The sequence below is a fragment of the Nycticebus coucang genome, chromosome 4 (assembly GCF_027406575.1).
Source record: "Nycticebus coucang isolate mNycCou1 chromosome 4, mNycCou1.pri, whole genome shotgun sequence".
Taxonomy (NCBI): Eukaryota; Metazoa; Chordata; class Mammalia; order Primates; family Lorisidae; genus Nycticebus; species Nycticebus coucang.
The window spans coordinates 40,961,259-40,982,668 of NC_069783.1; the positions used below are offsets into that span (position 1 = coordinate 40,961,259).

At 47.5% G+C, this 21,410-nt stretch overlaps 1 protein-coding gene across 5 annotated transcripts in view; it reads left to right on the top strand.

Annotated features, from left to right (window-relative positions):
* Positions 1 to 12,579: 12,579 nt before the first annotated feature.
* MTA3 (metastasis associated 1 family member 3) overlaps positions 12,580 to 21,410 on the top strand; it is a 190,223-nt gene continuing 181,392 nt past the window's right edge. For 2 of the 5 annotated variants that reach the window (XM_053588514.1, XM_053588517.1), the window contains exons 1-2: positions 12,697 to 12,812; positions 14,455 to 14,522. In XM_053588514.1, the coding sequence (XP_053444489.1) occupies positions 12,785 to 12,812; positions 14,455 to 14,522 (96 nt within the window). In that variant the 5' untranslated portion in view covers positions 12,697 to 12,784. Of the gene's footprint in view, positions 12,813 to 13,412; positions 13,470 to 14,454; positions 14,523 to 21,410 lie in introns of those variants that run through there. The other 3 variants (XM_053588513.1, XM_053588516.1, XM_053588515.1) reach the window with 3 other exon arrangements.

Consider the following 21,410-nt stretch of genomic DNA (forward strand, 5'->3'; position numbering starts at 1 on the left):
CGCCAGCCACATACACTGAGAGTGGCAGGTTCGAACCCCATCCAGGCCAGCTAAACAACTGCAACAACAACAACAACAAAATAGCCGGGCGTTTCAGGTTCTTCATCAAATTTGTAATAATCCACAGTTTCTGCTATCAAAAAAACAACTGAGGGCGGCGCCTGTGGCTCAAGGAGTAGGGCGCTGGTCCCATATGCCGGAGGTGGTGGGTTCAAACCTAGCCCCGGCCAAAAAAAAAAAAAAAAAAAACAACTGAAAAGAAAGAAAAAAAAAATAGCCGGGCGTTGTGGCGAGCGCCTGTAATCCCAGCTACTTGGGAGGCTGAGGCAAGAGAATCGCTTAAGCCCAAGAGTTGAGGTTGCTGTGAGCTGTGACGCTACAGCACTCTACCAAGGGTGACATAATGAGATTCTGTCTCAACAACAACAAAACAAAAAACCCCCAGAAATTAATCTCCTAAATCTATCCAACTAAACTACTCATGATAGCCATCTTTAGGGTGGGAGGTAAATTTGGAAAACAGTAAGAATAGGAGACAATGGGTGAAGGTCAGGCAGGACCTAAACTGACCAGACCAGCTGCCTCCCCTCTGCCTTGACAGACTCCATCTTATTTTTGCTATATGTGCTTTCACTCTGAGGGAGAATCCATTCCATGACTCTCCCCAATACCTGGTGGTTGCTGGTCATCCTTGGCTGGTAGCTACGTCCTATCTCTGCTTTCTTCACATAGTTGCCTCCTTTTCTCTGTGTCTTTTCCTCTTCTATCTTCTTTGTTTTGTTTTGTTTTTTGAGACACAGTCTTGCTTTGTTGCTGGTGTTAGAGTGCATGGCCTCAGCCTAGCTCACAGCAACCTCAAACTCCTGGGCTCAAGTTTAGTCTCCCACGCATACTCCAACATGCTGGGCTGATTTCTTTTCCCCCTGGTTTTAGTAGACCCTGTTCTTGTTCTTCCTCAGATTGGTCTTTTTTTTTTTTTTTTTTGCAGTTTTTGGCTAAGGCCAGGTTTGAACCCACCACCTCTGGTATATGGGGCCGGCACCCTACTCCTTGAGCCACAGGCGCTGCCCTGTTCAGATTGGTCTTGAACTCCTGACCTCAAGTGATCCTTTCCACCTTGGCCTCCCATAATGCTAGGATTATAGACGTAAGCCACCACACCTAGCTCCTCTTCTGTCTCTCTCTCTCTTTTTTTTTTTAGACATAGTCTCACTTTGTTGCCCTCAGTAGAGTGCTATGGCATCAAAGCCCCAAGCAACCTCAAACTCTGGGGCTTAAGTGATTCTCTTGCCTCAGCCTTCCAAACAGCTGGGACTACAGGTGCCCACCACAATACCCAGCTGGCTATTTTTTTTTGTTGCAGTTGTCATTGTTGTTTGACTAGCCCAGGCTACGTTTGAACCCACCAGCCTTGGTGTATGTGGCTGGCGCTGTAACCACTGTGCTATGGGTGCCGAGTCCTCTTCTGTCTCTTACAAGGACACTTGTCATTGGATTTAGGGCACCCCTTAATCCAAGATGATTGCATCTTGAGATCCTTAATTATAACTGCATACACTCTTTTTCCAAATAAGGTCATATTCAGGGGTTCCCAGTGTACATACCATTTAGTGGGACATCATTCAACCCACATCATCTTTTTTTTTTTTTGGAGAGGAAGTTTCCCTCTTTTGCCCCAGGCTAGAGTGTTTAGGTTTTAGCCTTGTTCACAGCAACCTCAAACTTCTGGGCTCAAGCAATTCTCCTGCCTAAGCCTCCTAAGTAGCTGGGACCCTGCCACAATGTCCAGCTAAATTTTCTACTTTTAGTCGAGACAGGGTCTTGCTCTTGTTCAGGCTGGTCTTAAAGTCCTGAGCTCCAGGGATTCTCCCACCTCGTCTTCCTAAGTACTAGCATTGCAGGTGTGAGCCACCATGCCCAGTCCACACCATCTTAGAAGCAAGAGAGTGGGGTGAGGATTAGATTTGTTTTTTTGGGCTTTGTGTCTTTCCTTCTCTGTCTTTCTTTTCCCATGGTAGCTATCTGCTTTGCAGGGCAGGGAGGAAGGAGTAAGATTTTTTTGGGGGGGTGGCGCCTGTGGCTCAAGGAGTAGGGCGCCGGTCCCATATGCCGTAGGTGGCGGGTTCAAACTCAGCCCCAGCCAAAAACCACAAAAAAAAAAAAAAAAAGATTTTTTTTTTTTTTTGGTTGCAGTTTTTGGCCGGGGCCGGGTTTGAACCCACCACCTCTGGCATATGGGGCCATGCCTGCGCCCTACTCATTGAGCCACAGGCCCCACCCCAGGAGTAAGACTTGAGAGGGAACTCTTTATCAGTTCCTACTGAGACCATCAGTCATGAGCATTCTCTCTTGGCTTCGCCCTCTGTCTTGGGCTGTGACTTGTGTGACTTTGCTTGTGCCCTGCCTGTTTGCACATTTGGACCTGGACTCTGATCTCTGAACCTGACCTGCTAAACCTGTTTCCACCCAAACTGAAGGACTCAGAAAACCTGCTTTTTCCCCTGAGGCCAGGGTTTGGCTTATTCCTTAGACCAGATAAGCTGGGCTCCGGGATTGGGATCACAGTGACACAGAAGAGGATATTTTCAGCTCAGATCTCTCTTCTAAACTCCAAACCTGTTCATCCACCTATTCCCTAAAGAGAAAACATCTACCTGGATATTTGCAAGGGCACATGGATCATAACCCTGCCAAGATTGATCCTGTTCACACTGTCCTGCTCCCACAACTTGCCTCTCCTCATATGTTATCTATATACTGAGCTCTACTTACCTCTCTCCATTCAGCTCCACCTATGCCTTGTCACCACCCTTTTACTCCACATCTCTCCAAAGTCACCAGATCCTGTAGCTTCTAACTCCTGGATCTGTCTGTACCCTCGCCTTCTCACAACCCACTGCCTCTTCCCTTAGGCCAGGTCATTACACATCTCACCAACTTCCCAACAGCTCTCCTGGTTTGTTTTATTTTATTTATTTATTTATTTTGAGACACAGTTTGTTTATTTATTTATTTATTTATTTTGAGACACAGTTTCACTTTGTCGCCCTCAGTAGAGTCCTGTAGCGTCACAGATCACAGCAACCTCCAGCTCTTGGGCTTAGGCGATTCTCTTGCCTCAGCCTCCTGAGGCAGCTGGGACTACAGGTGCCTGCCACAATGCCTGGCTACTTTTTGTTGTTGTTGCATTTTGGCTGGGGCTGGGTTTGAACCCTTTGGTATATGGGGCCGTAATCACTGAGCCACAGGTGCCGCCCCCATACTTTATTTATTTGAGACGAGTCTCACTATATTGCCCTCAATAGAGTGCTGTGGTGTCACAGCTCACAACAACCTCAAACTCTTGGGCTCACGCGATTCTCTTGCCTAAGACTCCCAAGTAGCTGGGACTACAGGTGCCCACAACACCCAACTATTTTTTTGTTGTTGTAGTTATTATTGTTGTTTGGCGGGCCAGGGCTAGGTTCGAATCCACCAGCCTCAGTATATGTGGCTGGTGCCTGAGCTGCTGAGCTATAGGTGCCCAGCCCAGATCTCTTGGTTTGGACTGTCCATCCTCTCTAATATGCTGTCCTTTTTTTTTTTTTTTTTGTAGAGACAGAGTCTCACTGTACCGCCCTCGGGTAGAGTGCCGTGGCGTCACATGGCTCACAGCAACCTCTAACTCTTGGGCTTACGCGATTCTCTTGCCTCAGCCTCCCGAGCAGCTGGGACTACAGGCGTCCGCCACAACGCCCGGCTATTTTTCTGTTGCAGTTTGGCCAGGGCTGGGTTTGAACCCGCCACCCTCGGTATATGGGGCTAATATGCTGTCCTTACGGCAGCCTCAAGTAGCCTACAAATACCATATTTCCTGTTATATCCCTTCAACACTTCCTTTGCTCTGTCCCACTGCCTGTACTGCCCAGTTTCCTATTCAAATACACAGTAGGCTAAAAAAGAAGAAACAGCAGGGACAATGAGGTTAATTACCCGTGGGCCCATCCCTGACCTCATTACGACCGCCAGGCCCTTTTCTGCTTTTACGTAACATAGTCACTAGAGAAGGAATCTCCTTGTGGATGCAACCAAACGGCTAAGCTAGCTCCTCTCTGAGGATATACGGAAAGTACCGGGTTCTAATACATACTTTCAAAAACCAGTATGTGGGATTGGTACTGGATTTCATGGTTTCTTGTTTGTTTGTTTTTGAGGCAGTTTTATTGTATTGCCCTCAGTAGAGTGTGTGTTGTGGTGTCACAGCTCACAGCAACCTCCAGCTCTTGGGCTTAGGCAATTGTCTTGCCACAGCCTCCTAAGTAGCTGGGACTACAGGCAACTGCCACAATGCCTGGCTATTTTTTGTTGCTGGAGTTTGGCTGGGGCCGGGTTTAAACTCGCCACCCTCGGTATATGGGGCCGGAGCAACTGAGCAACAGGTGCTGCCCTAGATTTCATGTTTTTAGTACAAGGTTTTAGGGTTGATGGAAGAAGCAGCTCCTTAACTGGAAAAACTATGGAAATCCCCACTCTGGTTTCCTTTCTCTTAGGGGATCTCCTGCTTTGATTCTCACTGTCCACATGCCCTTCCCTCTCTTAGGATACATTCCTCTGGCTTGGGACAATGGCTCACGCCTGTAATCCCAGCACATGGGAGGCTGAGGTGGGTAGATGACTTGAGCTCACAAGTTTGAGACCAGCCTGAGCCAGAGTGAGACCTCGTCTCTAAAAAAAATAGCTGGTAGAGCTGGGCGTTGTGGCAGGCTCCTATAGTCCCCAGCTACTAAGGAGGCTGAGGCAAGAGAATCACTTGAGCCCAAGAGTTTGAGGTTGCTGTGAGCTATGATGCCACCGCACTCTACTGAGGGTGACAAAGTAAGACTCTGTCTAAAAAAAAGAAAAAGGTATCTTCCCCTGCTTTAAAGCCCAGGACCTCCTTAGAATATATTAGGCTGACCTTTTCCTGAAGAATTTCACTAAATAACAAAATAGGTTAATGAAAGGAAGAAGAAGAGAGAAATGAATAGAAGAAAAGACAAACTATAAGATAATAGCCTCTTGGCATGGCACCTGTGTTCAGTGGTTAGAGCGCCAGCCATATACACCGGGGCTGTGGGTTCGAACCCGGCCCGGCCTGCCAAACAACAATGACAACTGCAGCAAAAAATAGCCGGGTGCTGTGGCAGGCACCTATAGTCTCAGCTACTTGGGAGGCCAAGGCAAGAGAATCGCTTAAGCCCAAGAGTTTGAGGTTGGTATGAGCTGTATGACCAACACCACAGCACCCTACCAAGGGTGAAATAATAAGACTCTGTCTCAAAGAAAAAAAAAAAAAAGACTCCCAGGCTCCTTTCCTGGGTCCAATATCAGATAGCTCCCAGACTGTGGCCAACACAATCTTATTATTTTTTATTCACGTATAAAAACTCCATTCATGGGCGGCGCCTGTGGCTCAGTGAGCAGGGTGCCAGCCCTATATACCGAGGGTGGAGGGTTCAAACCCAGCCCCAGCCAAACTGCAACAAAAAAATAGCCGGGCGTTGTGGTGGGCGCCTGTAGTCCCAGCTACCTGGGAGGCTGAGGCAGGAGAATTGCCTAAGCCCAGGAGTTGGAGGTTGCTGTGAGCTGTGTGACGCCACGGCACTCTACCGAGGGCAATAAAGTGAAACTCTGTCTTTACAAAAAAAAAAAAAAAAAACTCCATTCATGGGACAGTGTCTGGGGCTCAAAGGAGTAGGGTGCTGGCCCTATATGCCAGAGGTGGCGGGTTCAAACCCAGTCCTGGCCAAAAATTGCAAAAAAAAAAAAAAAATAATAGAATAAAAATAAATAAATAAAAACTCCATTCGTAAGTTGAGACAGACCCCTCCATTTAACCTATATCTTTATCTGTGTAACCACTTCTTTTTAGCTGAATGGTGGGATGCTGGAGACTGAGACTGGAGACATCCTTCAGGCAATTCCTTAAATGTGTTGTTTTTTTTTTTTAATTTTTTTCTTGTCACTCTTGGTAGAGTGCTGTGACAGCCTAGCTGACAGCAACCTCCAACTCCTGGGCTCAAGTGATTGTCTTGTCTCAGCCTCCCAAGTAGCTGAAACTATAGGTGCTATATAAAAATATGTGGCTATTTTTATTTTTTATTTTTTGAGACAGAGTCGCAAGCTGTCATCCTGGGTAAAGTGCCATGGAGTCATGATAGCTTATAGCAACCTTAAATCAATTCTTGGGCTCAAAGGATCCTCTTGCCTCAGTTTTTCTTTTTTTTTTGAGATAGAGCCTCAAGCTGTCACCCTGGGTAGAGTGCCGTGGTGTCACAGCTCACAGCAACCTCCAACTCTTGGGCTTAAGCGATTCTCTTGCCTCAGCCTCCCAAGTAGCTGGGACTATAGGTGCCTGCCACAATGCCTGGCTACTTTTTTGTTGCAGTTGTCATTGTTGTTTAGCTGGCTCTGGCTGGGTTGGAACCTGACAGCCTGGTTGTATGTGGCTGACACCCTACCCACTGTGCTATGGGTGCACCCCTATTTTTTTTTTTTGAGACAGAGTCTCACTATGTTGCCCTCAGTACAGTGCTGTGGTATAACAGCTCACAACAACCTCCAACTCCTGGGCTTAAGCAATTCTCTTGCCTCAGCCTCCCAGTAGCTGGGAATACAGGCGCCTGCCACAACACCCAGCTATTTTTTTGTTGCAGTTGGCCCCGTGTCTTGAAGTATGATATTTAATCCTCTATGGCCCTGGCCGGGTTTGAACCTGCCAGCCTGGGTGTATGTGGCTGGTGCCGTAACCACTGTGCTACAGGTGCTAAATCTCCACCCCCCTTTTTAAAGACACAGTCTCACACTGTTGCCCACGCTAGAGCGCTATGGCATCAATCAGCCTTAGCTCACAGCAACCTCAAATTTCTGGGCTTAATTCACAATCCTCCTGTCTCAGCCTCCTGAGTAGCTGGTACTACAAGCACCTGCCACAATGCCTGGGTAGTTTTTCTATTTTTAGTAGAGATGAGCTCTTCCTCTTGCTTAGGTTGGTATTGAATCTCTGACTTCAAGTGATCCTCCCACCTTAGCCTCCCAGAGTGCTAGGATTATAGACGTTAGCCACTTCTCGGCCTTCTGAGGCCTTTCTTAAGGTCTTCTGGATAAGGCTTTTTCTTTTTTTTTTTTTTTTTATTGTTGGGGATTCATTGAGGGTACAATAAGCCAGGTTACACTGATTGCAATTGTTAGGTAAAGTCCCTCTTGCAATCATGTCTTGCCCCCATAAAGTGTGACACACACCAAGGCCCCACCCCCCTCCCTCCAGACATTATTCTTTTTTTTTTTTTTTCTTTGGTTTTTGGCCAGGGCTGGGTTTGAACCCACCACCTCCAGCATATGGGACCAGCGCCCTACTCCTTGAGCCACAGGCGCCACCCCAGACATTATTCTTAGTAAAGCATCACAAGAATGGAGAAGCATGAATTCTATGTACTCAATTTTGATATTAGGACAATTAATCACAATTAAGGTTATGGGGGGGAGCAGAAAGAGGGATAAGGCTTTTTCTTTTTTTTTTTTTTTTTGTGGTTTTTGGCCGGGGCTGGGTTTGAACCCGCCACCTCCGGCATATGGGACCGGCGCCCTACTCACTGAGCCACAGGCGCCGCCCAGATAAGGCTTTTTCTAACGGGAGGAGGAGGTGGGTATGGAGGTACGGAGAGTTATCTCGGTGCTTTTATTGTGGATAGTACAGTTCTTTTTTTTTTTTTTTTGAGACACAGTCTCACTTTGTTGCCCTTGGTAGAGTGCTGTGGCACCATAGCTCACAGCAACCTCAACCTCTTGGGCTCAAGCGATTCTCTTGCCTCAGCCTCCTGAGTAGCTGGGACTACAGGTGCCCACAACACCCGGCTATTTTTAGAGACGGGGTCTCACTCTAGCTCAGGCTGGTCTTGAACCTCTGAGTTCAGGCAATCTACCCGCCTCGGCCTCCCGGAGTGCTAGGAGTATAGGCACGAGCCACCCTGCCCCGGCCAGTACAGTTTCTTTTTTTTTTTTTGAGGCAGAGTCTCAAGCTGTCGCCCTGGGTAGAATGCTATGGTGTCACAGCTCACAGCAACCTCAAACTCTTGGGTTTAAGTGATTCTCTTGGGAGGGGGGTGGGGCCTTGGTGTGTGTCACACTTTATGGGGGCAAGACATGATTGCAAGAGGGACTTAACCTAACAATTGCAATCAGTGTAACCTGGCTTATTGTACCCTCAATGAATCCCCAATAAAAAAAAAAAAAAAAAAGTGATTCTCTTGTCTCAGCCTTCCACGTAGTTGGGACTACAAGCACCTGCCACAACGCCCTGCTATTTTTTTGTTGCAGTTGTCATTGTTGTTTAGCTGGCGGACCTGTGTTCAAACCTACCAGTCTAAGTGTTATGTGGCTGGCGCCCTAGCCACTGAGCTATGGGTGCTGCCAGGATAGTACAGCTATTATCAACACCTGGCAAGGAGCACAAATCTCGGAAAATGAGAAAGGCAGACAAGAAACTAACAAAAGTACAGAAAAATTCTGAAGGAGAGGCTTGGCACCCTTAGGTCAGTGTTTAGGGCACCAGCCATATACACCAAGGCAGGTTCGAACCCAGACTGGGCCTGCTAAACAACAATAACCACAACAGAAAAATAGCCAGGTGTTGTGGTGGGTGCCTGTAGTCCCAGCTATTTGGAAGGCTGAGGCAAGAGAATTGCTTAAGCCCAAGAGTTGGAGGTTGCTATGAGCTGTGATGCCACAGCACTCTACCAAGGGTGACATAGTAAGACTGTCTCAAAAAAAAAAAAAAAGTTTTTTTTTTTTGCAGGAGAACTTACTCATTTATGAAAATGCCCTGAAGCCTGTGACTGTTTCTTTTTTTTTTTTTTTTTTGTAGAGACAGAGTTTCACTTTATTGCCCTCGGTAGAGTGCCATGGCGTCACACAGCTCACAGCAACCTCCAACTCCTGGGCTTAGGCAATTATCCTGCCTCAGCCTTCCGAGTAGCTGGGACTACAGGCGCCCGCCACAATGCCCGGCTATTTTTTTTTTTTTTTTTTTTTTTTAATTGCAGTTTGGCTGGGGCTGGGTTTGAACCCGCCACCCTCCGTATATGGGGCCGGCGCCCTGCTCACTGAGCCACAGGCGCCGCCCGACTGTTTCTTTGGAGTTTATGGTTTCCAATGGCCTTTTGTCTTGGAGAAAGATTTCCTGGTTCAGAGCAGTTCAGGAAAGGGCTGAATTATAACCCTAATGCTACTGCCAGTTAACTGTGTTGATTGTAGGTAAATTATTCAACCTTTTCCTGTGTTAGCTCAGAAACGGAGAGAGTAATATCAGCTACGTTAGAATGTTTTTGGAGGGATGGGGATCTTGGGCCAAAGGATGATGATAAAAGACAGCTATGTAACGTGCATAGCAATGCATTTGGTTTCTTCTCTGGATGAGAAGAATTAGCCTCTAGCTCATAATTTGACACATGACATAAAACCCTTGGGAACGAAAGGTTTTCTGGGGTTAAAAAGATAGCAACAGACACTTGTTATTTGCATAGTGCTCTATGCTCTCTGGTTTACAAAGCATTTTCAGATATGACAAATTATCCTTACCACACCTGTGAAGTGGAATTAGTGTCTGCCATTTTATAGAACAGATAATAGGTCACAGAGTTAATCAATGTAATTCAGGCAATGGTGTTTTAGTTTTCTTTCTTTTTTTATTTTTATTTTTGAGACAGAGCCTCAAGCTGGGACTATAGGTGCCCACCACAAAGCCCAGCTATTTTTTGGTTGCAGCCGTCATTGTTGTTTGGCAGGCCCGGGCTGGATTTGAACCCGCTGGCTCAAGTATATGTGGCTGGCGCCTTAGCTGCTTGAGCCACAGGCGCTGAAACTCATTCTTTTTTTTTTTTTTGGCTGGGGCTGGGTTTGAACCCTCCACCTCTGGCATATGGGGCCGGTGCCCTACTCCTTTGAGCCACAGACACTGCCCAGTGTTTTAGTTTTCATCATGTTTCTTTTTTTTTTTCCCATCATGTTTCTTATTTTGCCTCAGCTATGAGAAAAAATTTTTAACCCCAATAATGTGCATAAAGGACCATCACAAATGGTATCATTAGACAATCAAATCACAACTTTTTTTCTGAGGACACTTCCTACTCCTTCATAGACCTCAAACAGGGATCAGCAGTCCATAGCCATATTATCACAGACACTCTAAACAACCCACAACAGTAAGGAATCATCTTTGTGTTTATTATGCAGTGATAACTGGGAGTAGTTTGGAATGGATTGGCTTATTTATTTATTTATTTTTAGAGACAGAGTCTCACTTTATCGTCCTCAGTAGAGTACTGTAGCGTCACAGCTCACAGCAACCTCTAACTCCTGGGCTTAGGTGATTCTCTTGTCTCAGCCTCCCGAGTAGCTGGGACTATAGGCACCTGCTACAATGCCCAGCTATTTTTTTTTTTTTTTTTTTGTGATTTTTGGCCGGGGCTGGGTTTGAACCCGCCACCTCCGGCATATGGGACCGGCGCCCTACTCCTTGAGCCACAGGTGCCGCCCATGCCCAGCTATTTTTTGTTGCAGTTTGTCCGGGGCCAGGTTGGAACCTGTCACCCTCTGTATATGGGGTCGGTGCCCTACTCACTGAGCTACCAGTGCCGCTCAGATTGGCTTCTTTTTTTTTTTTTTTTTTTTTGTAGAGACAGAGTTTCACTTTATGGCCCTCGGTAGAGTGCCGTGGCCTCACACAGCTCACAGCAACCTCCAACTCCCGGGCCCAAGCGATTCTCCTGCCTCAGCCTCCCGAGTAGCTGGGACTACAGGCGCCCACCACAACACCCGGCTATTTTTTGGTTGCAGTTTGGCCGGGGTTGGGTTTGAACCCGTCACCCTCGGTATATGGGGCCGGCGCCTTACCGACTGAGCCACAGGCGCCGCCCTCAGATTGGCTTCTTTAAAGAAAATTATTGCGTTGTGGTGGGCGCCTGTAGTCCCAGCTACTAGGGAGGCTGAGGCAAGAGAATAGCTTGAGCCCAGGAGTTGGAGGTTGCTGTGAGCTGTGTGAGGCCACGGCACTCTATCGAGGGCCATAAAGTGAGACTCTGTCCCTACAAAAAAAAAAAAGAAAATTATTTGTGTCCGGGTGTGGTGGCTCACACCTGTAATCCTAGCACTCTGGGAGGCTGAGGTGGGTAGATTGCTTGAGCTCATGAGTTGAAGACCAGGCTGAGCAAAAGCGAGACCCCGCCTTTACTAAAAATAGAAAAACTGAGGCAAGAGGATCGCTTGAGCCCAAGAGTTAGAGGTTGCTCTTATGAGCTATAATGCCAGGGCACTCTACCCAGGGACAGCTTGAGACCGTCTCACTAAAAAAGAAAAAAAAAGTTATTTGTGTTCATTTAGGTGATAGACAGCTAAGATTTAACTTTATTGTTGTTTTTGTTTCTGTGAGGGTATGAAGGCCATGAAAGAGGTTGCATAGGGAATTAGCTTGGGAAAATAACCATTTTAAGACTTTAGGTAAGCAAGGCAGTGCTCTTGGCTCAAGCCTATAATCCTAGCACTCTGGGAGGCGGAGGTAGGAGGATCTCTTGAGCTCAGACCAGCCTGAGCAACAGGGAAAATTAGGTGGGCATTATGGTGGGTGTCTGTGGTCCCAGCTACAGGTGAGGCTGAGGTAAGGAGGAATGTTTATACCTAGCAGTTTGAGGTTGCTGTGAGTTAGGCTGATGTCAGGGAACTCCAGCCTGGGGCAAGAGACTGAGACTGTCTCAAGACAAAAAAAAGCTTTAGGCACTTAACTAGTTAATCGTCCATCAACACTAAGCCCATTGACAGTAACTCCTCTGGAGGTGGGGGTGGTGGTAGATGTGAAGGGTAAGGCCATGTTCCTCCGTGGACAAAGCAAGCCTCCCTCCTCCTGAAGGTCTTTTCCCATAAAAGCAGTGTATGTAAGGGCTGTCTAAAGGGAAGGCCTTTGTCTTGGTGCAGGGAAGTTGGTTCCCCTCAGCCCAGGTTTGGGGTGAAAAATAGTGCAGTTGGAAGGGAGCCATTTTTTCTAACTCTTAACTCCAGCTGGATCCCTGACGGGGTGGGGGGGGCGGGGGCGGAGGGAAGGAAAGCACTTAGAATCTTCCTGCAGGATCTGGGGCCGTCACATTAGCCTCCCCAGAGCAATGTTTCCTCCTGCCTGCGCGTGCATCCCACAGTTTGCAAAGGGACTGGCGCTGGCATACTTGGGGTCACAAACACTGCAGTTCCCCAGGGACATAAGCAAGGAGCGAGGACCTGTCTCAGGGCGGGCAGGTGATGGGGTGCCCTGGGAGGCGCTCCAGAGAGGCTGAGCCCTAACTCCCATCCCACTTTTTTTTTTTTTACTAACCATTATACTAGCAAGGACATCCCACTTGTTTAGGAGCCGCAGGTCCGCATTTGCAAGTGCAGGCCTCCAATTAGAACAGGACCCTATTCCCAAGACCCTCTACTTCCCGCAAGGCCCCACAACCTGCACCCCTCTTCCCCTCAATTCCTGCTGGCCCAGCGGCGCTCCGGTCCCCCGCGAAGCCCACTTCGCTCGCCCAGCTGGGGGCAGCACCAGCCCCCACCCGTTGGTTTCCCCTCCCCTTCAATTCCCCTCCCCTCGTCCCCTCCTTTCCCTCCCCTCCCCCCCGTGGCGAGGTGGCGGTGGCGGCGGCGGCGGCGGCAGCGGCAGCGGGAGCGGCGGTCGAGGCTGAGGCTGAGGAGGCGGCGGCGGGCGGGGCTCGACTCGGGCTCCGCGGGCGGGCGGGCGGACATGGCGGCCAACATGTACCGGGTCGGAGGTAGGAAGGCTTAGCCCGACCCGGCCCGTGGGGGAGCGGGCTCCGGGAGCTGGGGGTCGGGGCGAGCGCACGCCAACTGCCCGGAGCCGCGGGCGCCCGAGATGAGGGCGCAGGGGGCGGGGGCGCCGGGGCCCGCAGAGGGGCCGGGACTCCCCACCCCCACCCTTCCCCCTCCCCCGCGGTGGCCCGCAAGGGGCCGGGGCCCACCGACGCCCTCACACCCAGCCCAGTTTCCAAGGCCAGGCCTGTACTTGGGGGTATGAATTATTAGATGCCCCCCTCCATGAAACCCCTGTGGGGGTAGGGCCCGTCGAGACGCTCTAACTGGGTGGCCTTTCCCTTGCGTGACTTCTAGGCAGTGGGGGCTGGAGAGGCTGGGGGGACATCCCCCTCTACTCCTCCCCTCAGTGGGACTGTGGGGTGGGGGTGGGGGCGGGGGCGATGGGGGCCTTGCCTAGGCCAGCTGGCGAGGCCAGTTCTTAGGGCCAGGGCCCTGCACCTCCCTTCCTCGCCCCCTTCCGTGTCTTGTCCAGCCCCCCCCAAGAATTGGGCTTAGGAAGGTCAGGGAAACGCAGCCAGAGGTGGGGAGTTGAGCTCTGCCTGGACGTTTGCTCTCCTGTCTGCCTCCTTCCCAGCCTTCTGCAGAAGAGAAATAAGGTCAAACAAACTTTCTCCCTACTCACGACGCCCTCCTCCCTCTTTCCTGGTAAAATAATAATTCAGATAAGTGGCGTGTTTGTGTGTGAGACTGGCTCTTCCTTCTCTGCTCATTAGCCGAGCTTCTGATGGAAGGTGGTAGGAATGGCCTGGCTAAATGAGGCCACTTTGCGGGAGAGAGCCGGGAATGAGCCACTAAGATCTAGACAACAACAATGCAGTCCAGCCTCTCCAATAAACACACAGTGGGAAGTTTCCAGTGATCCTGTTTGAGAAGAGGAAGTACAACACTTGGAAAATTTTTATCCTTTTTGTTGAAAGCCTGAAGCAATTGCTTTATAATAAATGAGACCCACAGTTGATCTGGATTAAATATGGTAGTTAAAAGGGTAAAAAAGATCTACTATCACCCCTAGAGCACTTTGTCTCAGAAAGTGACCGCTCCCCTCCTTTTCCTTCATCTTCCCAGATAGACTGTGCAAAAGTATGTCTGCCTTCTTCCTGTCACCTGCTCTGTTCACCTGATATATTTTTTTAACCTAGTGATTGAAATGGAGTTTGAGCTGTTAAGCCTTATATGCTTTGAATTTGTCTTAGGTCAATCATTTTGTGGGAGAGGCACACTCTAGGGCAAATTGGATTGGAGGGAAAAGATGTAGGAGTAGTTAAAGTACAGAAGACACATGTTCAGTGAGCCCTGATTACTTGATATGAGAACTGTTGTTTTGTTACTAAACAAATGGCATATTGGGACAAAAGTCTAGGAGAACTTGATAAAACATTAATTGAAATGAAAATGTCAGGAAAATAAAGGTCTGTGAATAGCAGGCATATGAGAGAATATATTGTTTGCTTTTACCAGTGAATGAATTATAAGCTTAATTTTGAAAGTGAACCGCCTAGCATACAAAGTCGTAGATTGACAAATGTGAACTTTTTGTTGAACAAAAAGTTGAAAAGATTAAATTCTGTATTTTAATTATAGATTATGTCTACTTTGAGAATTCCTCCAGCAACCCCTACCTAATCAGAAGGATAGAAGAACTCAACAAGGTATACAAATTATAAAATAATTTGTTTTCCATTGAAGGGTAATTTGGTAAAGGCATAAGAAGTGATTTAACTTTAAGCCCCAGGCTCTCTGAAAGTAGAGATTTCAGATTAGAGAGCTATCCAAGAATCTGAGTATTTTTCTGTGTTTTATAATTATATTTTACTCTCTGATATTAAATATTATTGTTGAATTTATTTATTTATTTATGCATTTGTTTTTAGAAAGAGTCTCATTCTGTTGCTCTGGGTAGAGTGCCCTGGCATCATAGATCACAGCAACCTCAAACTCTTGAGCTCAAGCGATCCTTTTGCCTCATTCGCCCAAGAAGCTGCGAGTACAGGCGCCCTCCATCCACGATGCCTAGTAATTTTTTTTTTTTTTTTGTAGCGACAGAGTTTCACTTTATGGCCCTCGGTAGAGTGCCATGCCATGGTTCACAGCAACCTCCAGCTCCTGGGCTTAAGCGATTCTCTTGCCTCAGCCTCCCAAGTAGCTGGGACTACAGGCGCCCACCACAGCGCCCGGCTATTTTTTTGTTGCAGTTCAGCCGGGGCTGGGTTTGAACCTGCCACCCTCAGTATATGGGGCCGGCACCTTACCAACTGAGCCACAGGTGCCGTCCGATGCCTAGCAATTTTTATGGGGGGGTCTCACTCTTGCTCAGGCTGGTCTTGAGCTCCTTTTTTTTTGAGACAGAGTCTTACTATGTTGCCCTCGGTAGAGTGCTGTGACATCACAGCTCACAGCAATCTCAAACTCTTGGGCTTAAGTGATTCTCTTGCCTCAGCCTCCTAAGTAGCTGGGACTACATGTGCCTGTCACAATGCCTAGCTATTTTTTCTTGTTGCAGTTGTCATTTTTTTCTTTTTTTAATTTCACCAACATCAGCAAAGATGAGAGTGCAGTTCTCATTGTTTTGCAGGCCTGGTCTAGGTTTGAACCCACCAGCTCAGGTGTATTCGGCTGGCACCCTAGCTGCTGAGCTATAGGCGCAGAGCCATGGTCTTGAACTCTTGCGCTCAAGCAATCCATCTGTCTTGGCCTCCCAGAGTGCTAGGATTACAGGCCCGAACCACCGCCCCTAGCCTGTTTTTTTTTTTTGAGACAGAATTTCACTTTGTTGACTTGGGTAGAGTGTCTGGTGTCATAGCTCATAGCAACCTCAAACTCCTGGGCTTAAGCGATTCACTTGTCTCAGCCTCCGGAATAGCTGGGAGTATAGGCATCTGCCACAGTGTCTGGCTACTTTTTAGAAATGGGGTCTTGCTTTTGCTCAGGCCGGTCTTGAACTCAAGCAATTCACCCACCTCCTGCTCCCAGAGTGTTAGGATTATAGGCGTGAGCCACTGTGCCCCACCCCCTGGCTTGTTATTGAATATTTTTATTTTATTTTATTATTTTTTTTCTTTTTAGAGACAGAGTCTCATTTTATTGCCCTTGGTAGAGTGGTGTGGTGTTACAGCTCACAGCAACCTCCAACTCCTGGGCTTAGGCGGTTCTCTTGCCTTAGCCTCCTGAGTAGCTGGGACTATATTGAATATATTTTATTTATTTATTTTTGCAGTTTTTGGCCGGAGCTGGGTATGAACCTGCCACCTTGGCATATGGGTCCCGCGCCCTACTCCTTTGAGCCACAGGTGCCGCCCTATATTGAATATATTTTAAAGTGCGGATTTCTTCAAATTGCTCTGAGCCTCTCAAAGAGTAGGTCAGGTCACTTCTGTAACTCAGTTTCTTTTTACATTTAGAGTCATAATGTATATTTTTCCCTTTCTAGTTAATATTTTCTTTTTTTTTTTTTTTTTTTTTGTGTTTTTTGGCCGAGGCTGGGTTTGAAACCACCACCTCCAGCATATGGGACTGGTGCCCTATCCCTTTGAGCCACAGGCGCCACCCTCTAGTTAATATTTTCATCTTCTAGCTTTAGAAGGAGTAAGCTGGGTTTAAACCCACCTATAACCTGTTAGCAAAAAAAAAGTAAGCCGGGGAATATAACCTTTTTGAGGAGATAGCATCTCACTCTGCCACCCTGGGAAGAGTGCTCTGGTGTGTCCTATCTCATAGCAACCTCAAACTCTTGGGCTTGAGCAGTCCTCCTGCCTCAGACCCCAGAAGAGCGGAGACCACAGGTACCTGTCACTGTGCCCAGCTGGTTTTTCTATTTTTAATAGAGATGGAGTCCTGCTCTTGTTCAGGCCTGTCTTAAACTCCTAAGCGCAAGCTATCCACTTGCCTTATCCATTTATCCTCCCAAAGTGCTAGGATTATAGCATAAGGCACCTCGGCCACCCAATCCTTTTTTTGTTAAGAGACAGGTTTTGTTCTGTCACCCAAGACTACAATGGTGCGATTATAGCTCACTATAACCTTGAACTCCTAGTCTCAAGCAGTCCTCCCACCTTAATCTCTCAAATAGCTGCCACAGGCATGTGGCACCACCACAGGCTAATTTAAAATTTCTTTGTAGAGATGGTGTCTCACTGTGTTTCCCAGGTCAGTCTTAAACTCTTGGCAGCAAGTGATCTTCCTACCTTGGCTTCCCAAGGTGCTGAGATAACAGGTGTGAGCCATTAGATCAGACCAAGAATATAGTAATGAAGGGAATTTGTAAAATTCAGGACCAGGCTTACTAAGAAGGATACAGTTTAGTAAAATGTAGATTTGTATCATTGGTTCAAGTAAAATAAAACTTTTTTTTTTTTGGTGAGAGTCTCACTCTATTGGGGGTTACTGTCCCATGTCATCAACCTAGTTCACAGCAACTTCCAACTCCTAGGTTCAAGCAGTCCTCTTGCCTCAGCCTCAGGAGTAGTATTTGGGACTATAGGCTCCCACCATAATGCCCAGTTATTTTTTCTATTTTTTTTTTTTTTTAGAGACAAAGTCTCACTTTATGGCCCTCGGTAGAGTGCCGTGGCCTCACCCAGCTCACAGCAACCTCCAACTCCTGGGCTTAAGCGATTCTCTTGCCTCAGCCTCCCGAGTAGCTGTGACTACAGGTGCCCGCCACAACGCCCGGCTATTTTTTTGTTGCAGTTTGGCCAGGGCTGGGTTTGAACCCGCCACCCTCGGCATGTGGGGCCAGCACCCTACTCACTGAGCCACAGGTGCCGCCCTCAAGTGATTCTCTTGACTCAGCTTCCTCAGTAGCTAGAATTACAGGAACCTGCCACAACACAGCTGATTTTTCTATTTTTAGTAAAGACAGGGTCTTGTTCTTGCTAAGTCTGGTCTTGAACTGCTGAGTTCAACCAGTTCACTTGCCTCAGCCTCCTGGAGTGCTAGGATTACAGACATGAGCCACTATACCCAGTCCCTATTCATTTTTTTTTTTTTTTTTTAAGTATTTCACCAGGGTAAGCCTGGGTATATGTAGTAAATAACACACTTTCTAAGTCTGGGGTAGAAACAGACATGAATATGAGGTTGACTGATAAGGATCTAGAACTTAAGAAAAACTCATTATTGGGCTCGGTGCCATGGCTAACGCCTGTAATCCTATCACTTTTTTTTTTTTTTTTGGTAGAGACAGAGTCTCACTTTATCACCCTTGGTAGATGCCATGGTGTTACACAGCTCACAGCAGCCTCCAACTCCTGGACTTAGGTGGATTCTCTTGCCTCAGCCTCCTGAGTAGCTGGGACTACAGGCACCCACCACAACACCCGGCTATTTTTTTGTTGCAGTTTGGCTGGGCTGGGTTTGAACCTACGACCCTCAGTATATGGGGCTGGCACCCTACCCACTGAGCCACAGGCACTGCCCAATCCTATCACTATTATGGGAGGTTGAGGCGGGTGGATTGCCTGAGCTCATGAGTTCGAGACCAGCCTGAGCCAGAGCGAGACCCCATCTCTGAAAAATAGCTGGGCGTTGTGGCAGTCACCTATAGTCCTAGCTACTCAGGAGGCTGAGGTAAGAGAATTGTTAAAACCCAGGAGTTTGAGGTTGCTGTGAGCTGTGACACCATGGTACTCTACTGAGGGTGACAAAATGAGACTGTGTCTCAAAAAAAAAAAAAAAAAGAGAAACTCAGTATTGGGATATTTTAGTAAATGTGTTGACAGAATAGAATAATTTTTTTTTTTTTTTTTTTTTTGTAGAGACAGAGTCTCACTTTATGGCCCTCGGTTGAGTGCCGTGGCCTCACACAGCTCACAGCATCCTCCAACTCCTGGGCTCAAGCGACTCTCTTGCCTCAGCCTCCCGAGCAGCTGGGACCATAGGCGCCCGCCACAACGCCCGGCTATTTTTTGGTTGCAGTTTGGCCGGGGCCGGGTTTGAACCTGCCACCCTCGGTATATGGGGCCGGCACCCCACCGACTGAGCCACAGGCGCCGCCCAGAATAGAATAATTTTTTTATATATTTATAGACAGTCTGACTTTATTGCCCTCGATAGAGTACTGTAGCGTCACATCTCACAGCAACCTCCAACTTCTGGGTTTAGGCGATCCTCTTATCTCAGCTTCCGGAGTAGCTGGGACTACAGGTGCCTGCCACAATGCCCGGCTATTTTTTTGTTGCAGTTTGGCTGGGGCTGGGTTCAAACCCACCACCCTTGGTATATGGGGCCTCTGCCCTACTCACTGAGCACAGGCGCTGGCCCAGAACAGGTATTTTATTTTATTTTATTTTATTTTTTTTGGCCGGGGCTGGGCTTGAACCCGCCACCTCCGGCATATGGGACCGGCGCCCTACCCGTTGAGCCACAGGCGCCGCCCAGGTATTTTATTTTATTTATTTATTTATTTATTTATTTATTTTCAGACAGAGTCTTATTATGTCGCCCTTGGTAGAGTGCTGTGGCATCACAGCTCTTAGCAACCTCAAACTCCTGGGCTCAAGCGGATTCTCTTGCCTCATCCTCCCAAGTAGCTGGGACTACAGGCGCTCTCCACAATGCCTGGCCATTTTTTTGTTGTAGCTGTCACTGTTGTCTGGCAGGCCTGGGTTGGGTTTGAACCTCCTAGCTCCGGTGTATGTGGCTGGCACCCTAGCCGCTGAGCTATAGGCTCTGAGCCAGAATAGATATTTTAGAGCAGTGCTTCTCAACCTGTGGGTTGAGACCCACAGGAACTGTATTAAAGGGTTGTGGCAATTAGGAAGGTTGAGGACTACTGTGTTAGAGGGTGCACCTTAAATAGAGAAAAGACCAAAGGAAAGAAATTAATGTTCATTGTGGCTCTTCATACCTTTCCAACTTTTCCCTCTAGCACCGCAGACAGGTCTGTGTGTCTTTGGGGCTAGAACTCCATAACGTCAGCATAGCTCACAGCAACCTCTCCTGAGCTCAAGAGATACTCCCCTCTTGGCCTCCTAGAGGGCTGGGATTAAAGACATGAATGAACCACTGCACCTGACCTCTTGTATATTGTTAAAAAAAAATGAGGGTTCTCACCTGTAATCCTAGCACTCATGGAGGCTGACACAGAAGGATCGCTTGAGCTCAGGATTTCAAGATCAGAGATGAGCCTGAGAAAGAGTGAGACCCCTGTCTCTGCTAAAAATAGAAAAATTAGCCAGGCCTTGTGGCAGGCCCTATAGTCCTAGTTCTACCTACTTGGGAAGCAGAGGCATTAGGATCACTCAAGCCCAAGGGTTTTTTTTTTTGTTTTTTTTGGGACAGAGCCTAAAGCTGTCGCCCTGGGTAGAGTACCGTGGCATCACAGCTCACAGCAACCTCCAACTCCTGGGCTCAAGTGATTCTCCTGTCTCCACCTCCCAAGTAGCTGGGACTACAGGTGCCCGCCACAACACCCGGCTATTTTTTTTGGTTGCAGCTATCATTGTTGTTTGGCAGGCCTGGGCTGGATTCAAACCCGCCAGCTCAGGTATATGTGGCTGGCACCTTAGCCGCTTGAGCCACAGGCGCCAAACCAAGCCCAAGAGTTTGAATTGCTGTTAGCTATGACACCAGGACACTACCCAGGTTGACAGAATGACACATTGTCTTGAAAAAAAAAAAAGAGGTGGTGCCTGTGGCCCAAAGGAGTAGGGCGCTGGCTCCATATACTGGAGGTGGTGGGTTCAAATCCAGCCCCGGCCAAAAACTGCAAAAGAAAAAAACAAAAAACAAAGAAAAAATAGAATTTAATTAGTTTGTGGAGCATTCTTATTGGAGGAACTTACTAGTGAGGCAGAAAAATGTCTCAAAACTCTTGCTTTGGTTTTTTCTTTGTTTGTTTATATATATATTTTTTTTTTTTTTGTAGAGACAGAGTCTCATTGTACCGCCCTCGGGTAGAGTGCCGTGGCGTCACAGGGCTCACAGCAACCTCCAGCTCTTGGGCTTATGTGATTCTCTTGCCTCAGCCTCCCGAGCAGCTGGGACTACAGGCACCCACCACAACGCCTGGCTATTTTTTTGTTGTTGCGGTTTGGCCAGGGCTGGGTTTGAACCCACCACCCTTGGCATATGGGGCCGGCGCCCTACTCACTGAGCCACAGGCGCTGCCCTGTTTATATATATTTTTTATTAATATTAAATCTTAGCTGCGTACATCAATGCGATCATGGGGCACCATACACTGGTTTTATAAACAGTTTGACACATTTTCATCACACTGGTTAACATAGCCTTCCTGGCATTTTCTTAGTTATTGTGTTAAGACAATTATATTCTACATTTACTAAGTTTCACATGTACCCTTGTAAGATGCACCACAGGTGTAATTTTGCTTTGGATTTTTAATGTCATTTTGTCTAAACATGATATGATAACAAACTTAAAGTCATTGATTGATTTCATGTAAATGGAAGGAAATATTGGCTTGTTCATTTAGCAGATTGTTGGATCTTTACTTCTGGAGGATGTATTTGATCACAATATTATGAAATATAGAAGCTTTTTGGTTAGGAATTTAATATGACTTCAATTTTAAGGGA